Genomic DNA, 14,182 nt, shown 5'->3' on the forward strand with positions numbered 1-14,182 from the left:
TGGGAGGGTACAGAAGTACATGTTTGCATGCTTCAGTTTGGCAGTAATGTCAATTTAAATACAAGTTGAACTAGATGAAATGAGGCTTTTCAACTGGTATTACTTGCCAACAGAATCTCTTTGCACTGGCTGGTGATGAGGAGCCTGAAGTACGCAAAAATGTTTGCCGTGCTCTGGTAATGTTGCTAGAAGTTCGAATGGATCGCCTGCTTCCTCATATGATTAGTATAGTTGAGGTGAGTCTCATTTTCCCAGATTGCATGCTGAAACATGTTTGGGGTTGCAGAAATAATAACAAATTAAAAGTATTCATCAGAACAGGTGTGTTACTCTTGCGCTTGCCTACTCCTCATTTTCCTTCAAGATTGAGGTTGCAAAAGTTTCTTTTTAGTTAATTGCCAGTTTGATGCTGTATTTGACAGACAATGCATATGACAGTTGTTCATTCTTCATTAAGTTAACTGATCCTGAAATGGCCAGGATCAGCTGTACCATAGAGCAGCCAGGCATTGCCTGACCACGAGTAAGAAGATCATGTTACAAATCTTAGTTCTAGTGTTGATACTGCTACAGTTTACATATTGAAGCTGTCACCTTTTTTGATCTTTTGAACACAACAAGGATAGGGAATGTTATTTTATATAGCTGAGATGCTCTTTGAGCTACTAACGAAGCTGCCTGCCATTGCATTCAGTTGTAGCGCTTAGTGTCATTTGATAGTTCCTTTATCATTCTAGATTAGTGTAGACTTGCCTACCAGAGGACCAATCAGCTGCTTTTTGTCTGCTCAACTGTTGTAATTTCCATTTTTCTGGGAAATACTGGCAGTTTCTAGGTAGCCTTTACACACACTACTTGCTAGACTTGAAATATAGCAAAAATCAATATGTTTCTCATACAGATTTCATGTGAACAAGTGGATCATAACCCAGTGTCAAATTCCATAAGGGCTAGATCTAGACAACGTGAAGAAGGTGTTAAGTGTTTTGTTTTGGTTTTTTTTGCTCCTGGACAAAGACATTGGGGAGGCATAAATTTGAAGTGACCCGTGACAGCCTTGGCCTGCTGTCTAGTCTTCCTATGTGTTATCTGGAATTCCATGACACCAACCCTGGCAGACGTGTTCTCATGTAACACAGGACAAGTAGGGATTGTTGGTACTTGAGGTGCGTGGGTTTGGTGTTTTTTTTTTTTTTTTTCTTTTGGTTGGGTTTGGGGTTTTTTGAGAGAGAGGAAAATAAGGCTTTGGAAATTATACTGTCAACAAGTGATAACTTCTCTGGCTTTTCACCCTCCTAAGATCAGTAAGGAACTTTTGGATTCTGCAGGTAGAAATGTCACCAACCAGAAGAAGATCCAAGATTGTATTCTCATTGTATCTGGTATTTTGTTGTTGGGAAAACTATTACTAGGCTGCTTCTCTAGAAAAGACAGTAGCAATGAATTTTTGTCCTATAATCAAGTTTAGACTTTTTTCACCCCTGGTTTTGGGACTACTGTTTACTGTTACTGATTTCCCCAGTTCCGTATAAATATTGGCATGTGCAAATGTAATATCCCAGAACTGACTATTGTTCAATGCTCAAATGAGTCTGGTTTTGCCCATTTTGAAGCTTGAATACCTCTAAGCTGAATGCTGTTGATGGTGGCTGCTCTAACTGAAGTAAGTCTTAAAAAGAGAGAAACTTGTATCCACATGATTTTTTTTTTTTATGCTTATGGAGAATCACTTTTAAAGTGGTTAAGAATTTTAATGATCCGGTAGTGATTCTAAGACAGAAGGTCTTGACCAGCATCATGCTTTTGAAGGAGACAAGTTTAGTATTAACTTTCTTGCCAAGTTCCTGCAGCATACAGGAATGGTTGAGTTAGGATTTCAGTGGGGTTTTTTACCGTGTACTTTCAGGTGATCAGAAACAGATGTGTATTTTTTTTTTGTGGTGGGTTTTGTTGATTTTTTTTTTTCTTCTTCTTTTGTCTGAGAATATGACAACAGGATATCAGGAGTAGACTGACCTAACAGATTGCAGTTAGTAGATTGCACTTGTATGTTTGTAGAGCATATTTAGCCAAACACATGGCTCCTAAGATCTTTCTCAGAAGTCCTGACTTTTTATTGTACCATGCATAATGAGATTATTTGTAATGAATGAATAGTTTATTGATGTTATGAAGTTATAAAACAGAAACTCAGCTTGTTGCTGAAGTCATAAGATTCTGTGCATCCTGTTGCTTTTTTCAGATAAAGACATCTGATACTGCTCAAAGGATGTGTTCTTAATGCTTTGTGCATCATGCTATTCTTTTCTTGATGGTTTGGCATAACAAGACTAACACAACAATGTTTATTACAGAGCATGCAAACCAGTTCTGAATAATCTTCCTATGCTATTTTGTAATTTGTTATGAAGCAACTATTTCCATTGCCTAAAGTCAATAGAACTTAATAGCTTATCATTCAAAGTACTTAATAAAATTTGGCATGATAATATTAAAAAAAGCATGCCTTCAAATACTCTTCCCACACTTAACTTTGTTACTAGTATCATCATCATACTATTACTGTGGGGACCTACAGGAAAGATGGGGAGGGACTCTTTATCAGGGAATGTAGTGATAGGATGAGGGGTAACGGTTTTAAACTGAAAGAAGGTAGATATAAATCAGACCTGATGAAGAAATTCTTTACTGTGAGGATGTATACAACAAAACAGTGGATTTTCAAGCCTTCTGGGGAAAAATGCTAAATCACTTCAGGCGCATTAATGAAGCCTTGCTTGCAATGTGTAGGACACTTTTCAACTTTTTCAAGCAGTAATTTGTTGACAACTCAAAACAGAGCAATATTTCTGTTACTGTGAGTTCTTAGTCACAGTAGTGACCCTTCAGGAAACACTTGCTATTTAGTGCGGTTCTGTAGGAAGGGGTGTGTTTGTGGCAAATCTTGCATCCCTGAAATGCATTAAGGATAATATAGGTTACCCCATTCTATTTAACTTTGAGAATAAAATGGTATTCTGAGGAAGGATTTCCTTTGCTTGTTTTAAATCCATGTATGAGGAAAGGTAGCTGCATGGACTTTCATGAGGCTTCTAAAATGAGTAGAAGAACCAACCGTTTCAGAAACAAGAGTTAGCATGGAAGAATGCAGAAATTACTATTTTGAAGTTGCAAGCATCTAAATTGTTTTGGCAGTTGTGTATAAGAAACTGATGTAGCCGTGGTATACTTAGGCTTTCTGTTTATGCAGGTATTTGATTATTTTTTGTTTAAGGGGGATTAAATTTTAACAACAAGTTTAAAGTTTTGATACTGAATTTCTGAATTACCATTCATGCTAGAAAAAAGTGAGACTTTTTCCTGTTATGGGTTCTACTTAATTTCATCCTATCCAGTAATCAGGATTTGAAAGGGAAGCTTTTTTAATGGTACTGGATAATGTCGCAGTAGAGACGGACACGACAAACATCAGATTGTGTGAAAATGACCAAAATGGCTGCAAAAGCCCCTTTATTGTTCTAACAAGCTTTTTTATAACCTTCTTCAAAGTAGGTGTTCATACAGGACTGGTTTACTTTAGTAACTAACAGTTCGTGATTGGGTGATAGTTTCTCGCCTGAATCGTCAGGACAGTTCTTCTTATCTTAGTTCTCTAATCTTGTTTCCATGGCACTTCTCGGGACTTTCCGGCCTCTCATGGATACACTGGAATCTCGTCAAGGTTAAATTCTTCTTCAGTTAGACTAGAGGCAGACCCGCTGCCTCCCCCGACAGGATAAAAAAAGTATTTCCATCTTACTAAGTGTATAGTTGTTATCTTTTTCATTCAGAAGGACAAAGGGGAGTGGTGGTAAAACAATAATTTAAGAAAAAACTATTCTCAGGAAGCTGCTGTTTATTATCTTGGGTCTCTGTCTATAGCTTTTCAGCAATAATGTTCTCACTTAAGCAGTGAAGAAACTTAGAATCTGAATCATCTAGCATTAATAAGTCTCTTGGCTTATTCTCACCATAGCCTTAAGTAGTGTCTTATATCTGTTTCTTCTCCTCGCCCCAAAGAAACAAAATTACTCTGGTATCATAGTCTGTTTTTGAAAGCATGCTTTGCAATGTTGATAGCTTCTTCTGGGCACTTAAAACTTATGCAAGTAACTCTTTTTTTTTTTTTTTTTTTTTTTTTTTTTTTTTATATTGTGTAGTATATGCTTCAGAGGACCCAGGACCAAGACGAAAATGTGGCTTTGGAGGCTTGCGAGTTTTGGCTGACTTTAGCTGAACAGCCAATTTGTAAAGATGTATTATGTCGGCATCTTACTAAGTAAGTATTAAGAATTACAACTCCCAGTTATTTTGAAATAGTCATCTTTAAACTTCAGTTGACTTGTTCCTGGTTACTCGTATAGAGACTGTATCTAGCTTGCTGTATGCTTAGGAGTTTCTTGTAGCTAGTTCTTGTGCATATTAAAAATGGCTGTAGTACAGAGGTCACTGAAAAGACTTCTAAGGATTTCAGACTCAGCTCCAGAAGCAACCTAAACTGTGTCACTGGTGCTTTACCTCGAGCTTAACAGCCTGTTAAGCATCAGATTGATGCAAAGGTATACATGCCCTTATAAGCTTAAACGAACATCTTCGTGTGACGTTACCTGTAATATCTGGTGTATCATGAACGTGTTGTCTTGACAACTGCTATTGTGAGCATTTCTGTTCAGTGCTTCTATGTGCATAGATGTTGTGGTTTGAGCCCAGAGGGCAACTGAGCACCATGCAGCTGCTTGCTCACTTCTTCCCCAGTCAGGAATGGGAAGGAGAAAATAAAGCAGAAGGCTCAGGAATCGAGACAAGGACAGGGAGGGATGACTCACCCATGATGGTCACAGGCAAAAGACAGACACATTAGGGGAAGAAAAAGGAATGTCAATTTAATTTGAACATCACCAACACTTCATTAAACAGAGTAGGACAGTGAGAACTACAACCACATCTTAAAAATATCTTCCCCTACCCCTCCTTTCTTCCCCAGCTCAGCTTTGCTCCCCATTTCTCTCCCTTCCAGGGGGGCAGGGATGGAGGTTATAGCCAGTTCATCACCCATTATTTCTGCTGCTCCTTCCTCCTCAGGGGGAGGACTCCTCACACTCTTCCCTTGCTCCAGTGTGGGCTCCCTCCCATGGAGGCAGTCCTCCATGAACTTCTCCCATGTGAGCCCTTTCCACAGGCTGAAGCTCTTCACAAACTGTTCTAGCATGGGTCCCTCCTATGGGAGACAGTCCTCCACAAACTTCTCCCATGTGAGTCCTTCCTATGGGCTGTAGCTCTTCCTGAACTGCTCCACTGTGAGTCCCTCCCATGTACTGCAATCCTTCCAGTGACAAACTGCTCCAGTGTAGGCTTCCCTCAGAGTCCTGCCCTTCTCCAGGCACAGCCACCTGCTCCAGCATGGGGTCCTCCACGGGCTGCAGGGGGACAGCCTGCCCTCTCACCATGAGTTGCAGGGGAATCTGGGCTCCCCCACTTCCTCCTCCTTTCTTCTGCTGACCTCAGTGTTTCCATAGATATTTGTCATCCCTCTTCCTCCTCCCAGGCTCTCCTCCTTAAATTTGTTATCACAAAGGTGTGGCCACCATTGCTAATGGGCTCAGCCTTGGCCAGAGGCAGGTCTGCCTTGGAGCTGGAGGAGCTTCGAGAAGCTTCTCACAGTAGCCACCCCTGTAGCCCCTTTCCCACTACCAAAACCCTGCCGCACACAAACCCAACACATTAGTTATGTCAAGGGTTCCTCAGCTTTATGAAGAACATAACAAAATTACAAGATCACTTAGATTTAGCAATCAATTTCATATCAATTGCCAGTGCAATTTAAACTTGAAGAAAGCATTTATAATATGTTTCTTCATACTTCTTTAGACTGACAGTAGTTTAAGTTTCAAAAGCTTTTTTTTGTAAGCTTTAAAAAGTTATCCTAAGCGTTAAAATGTAGATCCTTGATTGACTGGGAATGAATATCCATGTTTGAGATGTTTACATCTGCATGTCTGCAACAGTGCTTGTAACATTTTTCAGACTAATCTGAAGACTTTTGCAATAGGAATCTAATTCTTCAGTATTCTCAGTAAATGGAGACTCTGTTTTTGACATATGCATGGAAGGTTTTTGAAAATACTAGAGCAGTTCTGTCTGTGATTCTGTTCTTCCAGTCAAGATGTTGAGAGAAGAGACGTGTTCTTTTTTGGCAAAAATGACCACTTCAGATGTAAAGCAATTAAAAAAAAAAAAGGGGGGGGGGTGTCAAAATTTCAGTTTTCATAAGCAATTAGAAAGCAGAGAATCAAGATTAAAACACCTACTGTAGCAGTACAGGAATAGAAGTTGAAAACAGGAGAACCAATGTTATGAGAAATTATTTCTAAGTTTTAAAATGTCTTTACTGAACTCCTACTCTTATAGCCCAGAAGACAGAAGAATGATAGCACAGTCCTTGATTCTACCCTACCCCGTTCCCACCACACGTATTAATACTAGTCATCTTCTCAGTATAAACCTTAAATCTCTTCTGGCCTATGTTATAAGTAGATTTCTCAAATTGATGTGAGTCAGAGCCAATCAAAATTTCAATAGTTTACTTAGCAAGCGGCAACAAGCAAAACAGCGCTGGGCAGCCGGGGAGTCCCTGCTCCACCAACGGCGCGCACTCACTTCCCGAGGGTCCGTCTTTTTTATATCCTCCGCCTTCCGGTATCGGGTCTCTCTGAGAGGTGTATCCTGCGTCTGCGCACTTTGCAGCTAGGGGGTCGCTCCATCCGGGTCTTCCTCACGTCACCAACTCCTTGTATTTCCTACTTTCCTGAGAGTGGCTCACAAAGCTTTTGTTTATATCTTACAGAATATAGACACTGCCCCTTTGTCCTTCTTCCCTTTGTCTTTCTCCCCTTTGTCCTTCTTCCCTTCTCCCTCTTTTCAATCTTTTGTACAATAGGAGTCCTTGCTTCAGCATTTCAACTTAGATAAGCACTTGCAGTCAGTTAGTCGTTACACAATGTAATAGTTAAGATTAAGCTTAGGCCTACATAGTTTATGGAATAACATGTCACAAGCTCCCAGTATCTTTAATGGAATTTGATGAACAAACAGTTTACTGTCTATCACAATCCCCCCTTTTTCTTTTTATCATTTTGTTCATCAAATTGTTGCAATTTTTGTTGAGTTAACAGGAGAGTTGGTTTTTTGGGTTGGTTTTTTTTTTTTTTTTTTTTTTTTTTTTTAAAGTCGTCATCTAATTGGTCGTTTTTGGTTTTAATGAGTATTGGACGGGTGACAGACATCAGATATGTTACCCGCTGCATCATTTTCCAAGTTATGACATATAATATTATTGACAAAGTTAAACTGATCAAAATTAATATCAAGAGAACCACAATGGGGTGACACAACTTATTCAAGATGTCTGTAGCAGTAGGTGACCATCGAAAAAGGGTGTCCCACCAGTTATGTTCTGCATTCTTTTTGCTCTTTCCAAGACTCGGTGTATTTCCTCCACATTGTGATGAACAGTTATTAGTTTTGGGGGGTTTTTTTGTCCGTTTTCTCAAACTTTCTCTAAAATTTTAACTAAGTCTTTGTGTTGAAGTAACTGCTTAACCAAAGTGAGATTCATTCCAATGGGTGTAGGTTGTAGATTATGTATTAACGTATAATTGGATTGCAGGAGTTGGTGAGACATGACCGGGGCTAAATAGGAAAAGTCACATTCGATTGTCTTTGTGAAATTGTAAAATCAGAGATTTGAATAATTTTTAGTCTCTACTATGACCTTGTCTATGGTTAAGAATTCACAAACCGTCCTCAAACATACACAACCTTTGCCGATATATATGAGTACTGTTTTAGGACTTTCATTGGGATGGACCTCAAAGTGGTAAATATTTTGTTCGGTATCTAAACAAATATCTTGTGCCTCAATTGCATTGCCTTCACAAATAATTCCTTGTTGTCCTCGTACAATGCAAGGTTCTAAATTGACAGTTTGCCATTTTTCGTTTACTTTTTGGGCCCATACTCTATGCTCAGAAGGATAGAGTATGGTCCCGTTGTGATTTAGTCCTAATGAAATGACAGGGTAAATTTGGTATATGGTGGTATTATGAACAGTGAGTACAAAGGCCGTAGCTGTATTTGTGATGGGGTCATAGGTAAAGTTTACCAGATTCCACCAGGATTGGAGTTTCCTTTCAATATCAGTGGTACTGTCCCAAATTATTCTCCGAATTTCAGTAGGGAGGGTTCCTTCTTCATCTTCTCTTATAATTGAAGTAGCTACCGACTGCATCCATATTTGGGCCTGGATGCAGCTGAGAGCCAACGATAGGTTATTTTGGAGTATACCGAGTGTACCTGTAATCAATTCGTGATCTTTGATATTTACCTTTTCCCCTTTTGGTAATATATTTGACAACAGCTACTGATTTGTCCCCAAAGCCAATAAGGAAGATTACAAAGGTTGTTGTAAATCAGTTAAATTATTAACTGAGGTTGTCAATTTGTTCATTATTACCTCCGAGTCAATATTATTTAAAACTCCCAATCCTGTTCCCAAAACGCCGGTTAAGTCTCTCTGTATTCTTTTCATAGGAGGAGTTCGTTTTTGTAGCCAGGTTGTCCAACCTTTATAAGAGGTTTTTAGGAAAGGTGAACAGGTTGGTTGAATATTTGAAACATCATTTTGTATCAGCAATTCAACTTATTTGAGAGACCACGCCGGGTTAAATAACATTTGTTGTTGACCTGTATTTCTAATTGCATATGGTCTGATTCCAAAGATTCTTGGGTTAAACACGGCAGTTGGTTGTGTTGGAACAGTATGAGCAGGAGTAGTTATAGTTTCCTCCTGTATGTTCAATGGGAATCGGAAAGATACAACCTGGTCTCCTGACCTGGTTCCCCCCAAACAAACTATGGACACTGGTTGGGTTGCAGTAAATGCATACCAACAGATCTCAGTCTCACAATGGGTTTGAGCTATTTTAGATCCCGTCTTGTCTCTTATAACGATTTGAGTCAAAGGGGGCTGACGGGTTATCACACTTACATTGAATGTTCTGCAGTCTATTTGTATCTCATCTCCTTTTTTAGTTGTCCAGGTATGGGATGTATTTTCCCATTTATATGTTTGGAGTGTTCGGTTATTATTTAATATGGTGGTTGTCAACCTCATCCCATACAAATTTGTACCCATACTTCCTGTATGTCCATAATAAGTGTCTGACCAGGGTCATGGTATTAGGTTAGTTAGGGTATGTTCAAAAGGCTGGTGGGATTCTATAGATTTATGTAGTTTCTCTTATATATATTTTTTTTTTTTTTAATCAGGTTGTTTGGCACTCCTATCTGGCCCTTCCCTCTCAGAGGTCCTTTTCCCCTCAGAGTAGGGTAGCAAAGTTTTCCCCACTTCAGTACGTCTCTGCCTCCTCTGCCTACTCTGTTGCTTAGAGCAGCAGGGTGTTCCATCTTCTCGGCAGCAGCCGTATTCTTCAGGGGTACGCTTACCTCTGCTCCGGGACACGTAGGCCTCCCAGTTTTTAGCTTTGACTTCGGGTCCACGGCAGGGGACCCAGGGGATCTGCTTTCTACAGATCACCCTTAGGATCTGAGGGTGATATTCAGTAGGCCAATTAGGGTGAGTGCACTCTATTTCGGGATTTATCTCTTTGGTAAATATTTCCCACCAAATTTTCGAATCCTCAATTATTTTTCCCATTTTTACTCCAATTTTTAGGGCCTGATTAGTTAATCTTCGTTCTCGTTGATAACACTGTTCACAACTAGACCGAAGATTTATTCCATGTGCATTATGAACCCACCAGTCTTCTTTACATACATTACACTTTATGCAGATAAAGGGAAAACAAATACAAGTTTCAATTGGACAAAATATCAGGGTCTCACTCATCGAGTCCTTCGTAGGTTCTTTCAAGTTTTCCGAAGGGTGACTCGTAGATCCCCAGGAGGGCTGGTCACTTTCCAGGTCGGATCCTGTATAGGTCCCTTTATGCGACTTGCGTGTGTCCACCCCTTCTCAGCAGTCCGAACAGCAGTTTCTGTAGTGATAAGAGTAACATAGGGTCCTTCCCAACGGGGGGGTCAAAGAGGATTCTTTCCATGATTTGATTAGTACTTTATCTCCTGGTTGGATTTGATGCATGGCCACATCCAATGGAGGCCTTTGTACTACCATCCCCCGGGCCTGCAGTTGTTTTCTCCTTGCCATTAGCTGTATCAGATAGGATTTTATCTTTAATTCTTCAAGTTGGGGGTGATCCGGTGGTATTTCTAAATCATAGGGCATCCCATATAACATTTCGAAGGGAGAAATACTTACATCGGTTCGGGGTTGAGTTTTGATATTTAACAATGCTAAAGGGAGACACTTTATCCATGACATTTTGGTTTCTAACATCAATTTGGTAAGGGTTTTTTTGGGTTTTTTTTTTTTTCAATTTTGTTTTTTTTTTCCTCCGTTCATACGTTCAACTTTTCCTGAGCTCTGTGGGTGCCACAGGGTATGGTATTGCCACTGTGTACCCAGGGCAGCCAAAGTCTCTTTGGCTACTCTGGATACAAAGTGTGGACCCCTATCTGAGTCTGTTGCTTCTATTGCTCCATACCGAGGTATAATTTCTTCAAGTAATATCCTTGTTACTGTGTGAGCTGTGGCTCGAGCTGTGGGAAAGGCTTCTACGAATTGGGTTAAATGATCTATAATTACTAATAGGTATTTATACCTCCCCACCTTTGGTAATTCGGTGAAGTCTATTTGTATTCTTGCAAAAGGTCTATGAGCCAATTCTCGCCCTCCATATACTTGTTTTCTTATTTGATGTTTATTTACTTTTTGACAAACGAGACATTCTCCTATCACTCGTTTGGCTATATCATATATCCCAATGCACATGTATTTAGTTGCAAATTGATCCACTAATGCCTGAGTTCCCCAATGAGTGTTTTTATGGAATTGCTGCATTATCTTGGTAGCTATGGGTTTTGGGAGAACTTCTCAGCTGTCCGGGAGTTCCCATTTTCCATTAGCTTTCTGTTTAATCCCCATTTGATTTAATTTTGCTTGTTCTTGAACAGTAAAATTTAAAATTTCATAGGATTTTCCATGGAAAAAGCACTACTTAAACCCTGGTCTTTCACATACACATTCTATGCTGTCTACCCCGAAATCGTCCCAGCAAGCATTACAGGGGAGGTAATTATCTCCACAATTAACACACCGCTGTCTGGCCTCTATCGGATCATCCAAGTGCAGTGCTAATAGCGCTGCTCTCTTTGCCTCTTGATCAGCAAGGTTATTCCCCCGTACTAAAGGATTTAGCCCCCTCTGGTGTCCCTTTAAGTGTACTACCGCAATTTCGCTGGGCCCTCGTATAGCTTGTAAAATTTGTGATATTAACTCCTGATGTCCTAGGGCCTTCCCCCGAGAATTGATTAAGCCTCTCTCTTCCCATATTTTCCCAAAGGTATGTACTACTCCGAAGGCATATCTAGAATCGGTGTATATAGTTCCCACTTTTCCTTTTAGTAATTGTAAAGCCTTTACTACTGCATATCATTCGCATGCCTGTGCATATTCACTTTCCTCCAAACTAAAGGGTTCCTTTGAATTGACATAAATGTTTAAGGCTTGACAGACCCACTCTTCAAAGGACCCAAAAAACCCAGGCCAATAGAGATGGTCGCCCCTGATTTGTTTCCCTCCCCAAACCTCCATACAATAATAAATCATTTCTACTTTGTCCTTACCCCGCCTAGAGGGGTAATCTTCCCAATGGTTTAACATTAAGCCTAAAGGGCTATCTGGTGGTATTTGGGGGTACCTCACCTTGGGTCCCACACCACCCATGGGATCAGAAAGCTTGCTCTTCTTCTGTCCCATCTTCCGGAGCGCCTTCACACACTCACACAATTCGCTTCCCCCTTTTCGTGACCCAGTCCCTCGCGGGATATGGGAACTGCACTACCGAGGGGTCCGCACTCGCTTCGCCCTGCTGGGCGTCTCACACACCACGCTCCGGGAAACCCAACCCCAACCGAACGGTAACCGGCCTATACTCACGCAACCCTGCGTCTTCGTCCGGGGCTTCGTGCACAAAGATTACGGGGTTACCGGTATTCTTTTGCTCGTTGCTGAGTTTTGGAGTTCGTTGGTAGAGGGTGTGATGTGATAGCACTCAGCCGGGGCTGCTGAACTCAGCGGGGCGCCTCCCCGTATGGGGCTTCCCACCAGATTGCCTCTATCCGAGTCACGGCACCAATTTTGTTATAAGTAGATTTCTCAAATTGATGTGAGTCGGAGCCAATCAAAATTTCAATTGTTTACTTAGCAAGCGGCAATAAGCAAAACAGCGCTGGGCGGCCGGGGAGTCCCTGCTCCACCAACGGCGCGCACTCACTTCCCGAGGGTCCGTCTTTTTTATATCCTCCGCCTTCCGGTATCGGGTCTCTCTGAGAGGTGTACCCTGCGTCTGCGCACTTTGCAGTTAGGGGGTCGCTCCATCCGGGTCTTCCTCGCGTCACCAACTCCTCGTATTTCCTGCTTTCCTGAGAGTGGCTCACAAAGCTTTTGTTTATATCTTACAGAGTACAGACACTTCCCCTTTGTCCTTCTTCCCTTTGTCTTTCTCCCCTTTGTCCTTCTTCCCTTCTCCCTCTTTTCAATCTTTTGTACAATAGGAGTCCTTGCTTCAGCATTTCAACTTAGATAAGCACTTGCAGTCAGTTAGTCGTTACACAATGTAATAGTTAAGATTAAGCTTAGGCTTACATAGTTTATGGAATAACATGTCACGAGCTCCCAGTATCTTTAATGGAATTTGATGAACAGTTTACTGTCTATCACAGCCTACGTTGATATTGTAACAGCTTCATGCTCGGTTGTGGGTTTTTTTTAAGAAGCTTTTAAATTTCTAGAAAAATGGATAAGAGTACTGTTGCATATCTCTCACCTTTCAGTGTCATATTTGTTGAAAGCAACTTGTTCATGAGTCCTTTTTGACTAGAAAGCTATATAAATTTGCCAACACTTGATGATAATCTTATTTTTTTTTATATTGTGGCACAAGATCTTTTAAAAACCTGTTTATTTAATATCTTGTTCCATTTTCTTTCTGTAGGCTTTCTTATAAAATATATAGCTCCTGCATACTTCATGAAGTATGTTGCAGAAATGCCAATGAATGGGTGTTAATCCGAATACTTACTATTCTTTCATTAAAAGTTCAGAAGGTAATGTGCCATTGAGATGCGTGAATATTATTGCTGGCCTGGGTACCTTCAGAAACAATAGTCCTCAGCTGCAGAACATACAGGAGTTGAATCTGTCACTGGGTCAGTCCATGGTGACTTCAGTATTAGCTTGATTTGGCTTATAATACATATTTTTATTTTTATGGGTTTATTTTTGTAAGAATGTGTTTTGATGTGAAGTATTTGACTTTTTTTCCCCCAAGTACTACTATTTTTTTTTTTTGCTGTACATCAGTACCATTGGAGTCCCATGGCCATAACCAGTTTAATAACTATGTAAAGTTCTAATGTAGGCTAATGACTTGACTAATGTCAAGATCTCTGCAATGTTGGGGGCTTGTCTTAAGGGGTGATACTTGAAGTAATCACAAAAGGATAGGAGGGCTTAATGTAGTTAGACTTCCATTCTTAAGAGTAGTGAGGTAGAATCTTCAGCCACAGATAAATTGACAAATACTGTTCGTGAGAGTCCACTTCTTTATCAAGCATATTTTGGGAGTTTGGACTCTTACTGAAAAGCTTTAGACTTTATTCTGAAGCACCTTTCAGAAATTAATTTCATCATGTGGAAGAACATCCTGTTTTTAAAGTGTAAAACTTGGTTGTGCCATCTGGCTACCTCTAGTTAGAAACTAATGTTTTTTCAGATTGTCCTGGTTCAGCTAGGATAGGGTTAAGTTTCCCCAGCAGGGGGGGGAAGCTCTAGCCTGGTTATTCAATACCATGCTGAGGTCACCTCCTGGCGCCCAAGCACAGGAGCACGGGAGAATCAGTGAACGCGTGTGTTGTGCGATCTCTCTCTCTCACTGCTGTATTGGTAGATATCTTGCTCTGTTCATTGTTATTACTGTTATTGTTGCTGTTTGCTGTGTTGCTG

General features: G+C 40.4%; 1 protein-coding gene across 6 annotated transcripts in view; it reads left to right on the plus strand.

The window, feature by feature from the left end:
* Nucleotides 1-14,182, plus strand: part of LOC141917786 (transportin-1-like) — a 112,275-nt gene that overhangs the window by 65,749 nt on the left and 32,344 nt on the right. For all 6 annotated transcript variants that reach the window (XR_012621453.1, XM_074811300.1, XM_074811304.1 and 3 more), the window contains exons 8-9: nucleotides 114-236; nucleotides 4,200-4,318. Coding sequence is in view for 5 of the 6 variants with exons in the window: in XM_074811300.1 (XP_074667401.1) it covers nucleotides 114-236; nucleotides 4,200-4,318 (242 nt within the window). In the remaining variant the exon portion in view is untranslated. The remainder of the gene's footprint in view (nucleotides 1-113; nucleotides 237-4,199; nucleotides 4,319-14,182) is intronic.

This window comes from Strix aluco, chromosome W (assembly GCF_031877795.1).
Source record: "Strix aluco isolate bStrAlu1 chromosome W, bStrAlu1.hap1, whole genome shotgun sequence".
Classification (NCBI taxonomy): Eukaryota; Metazoa; Chordata; class Aves; order Strigiformes; family Strigidae; genus Strix; species Strix aluco.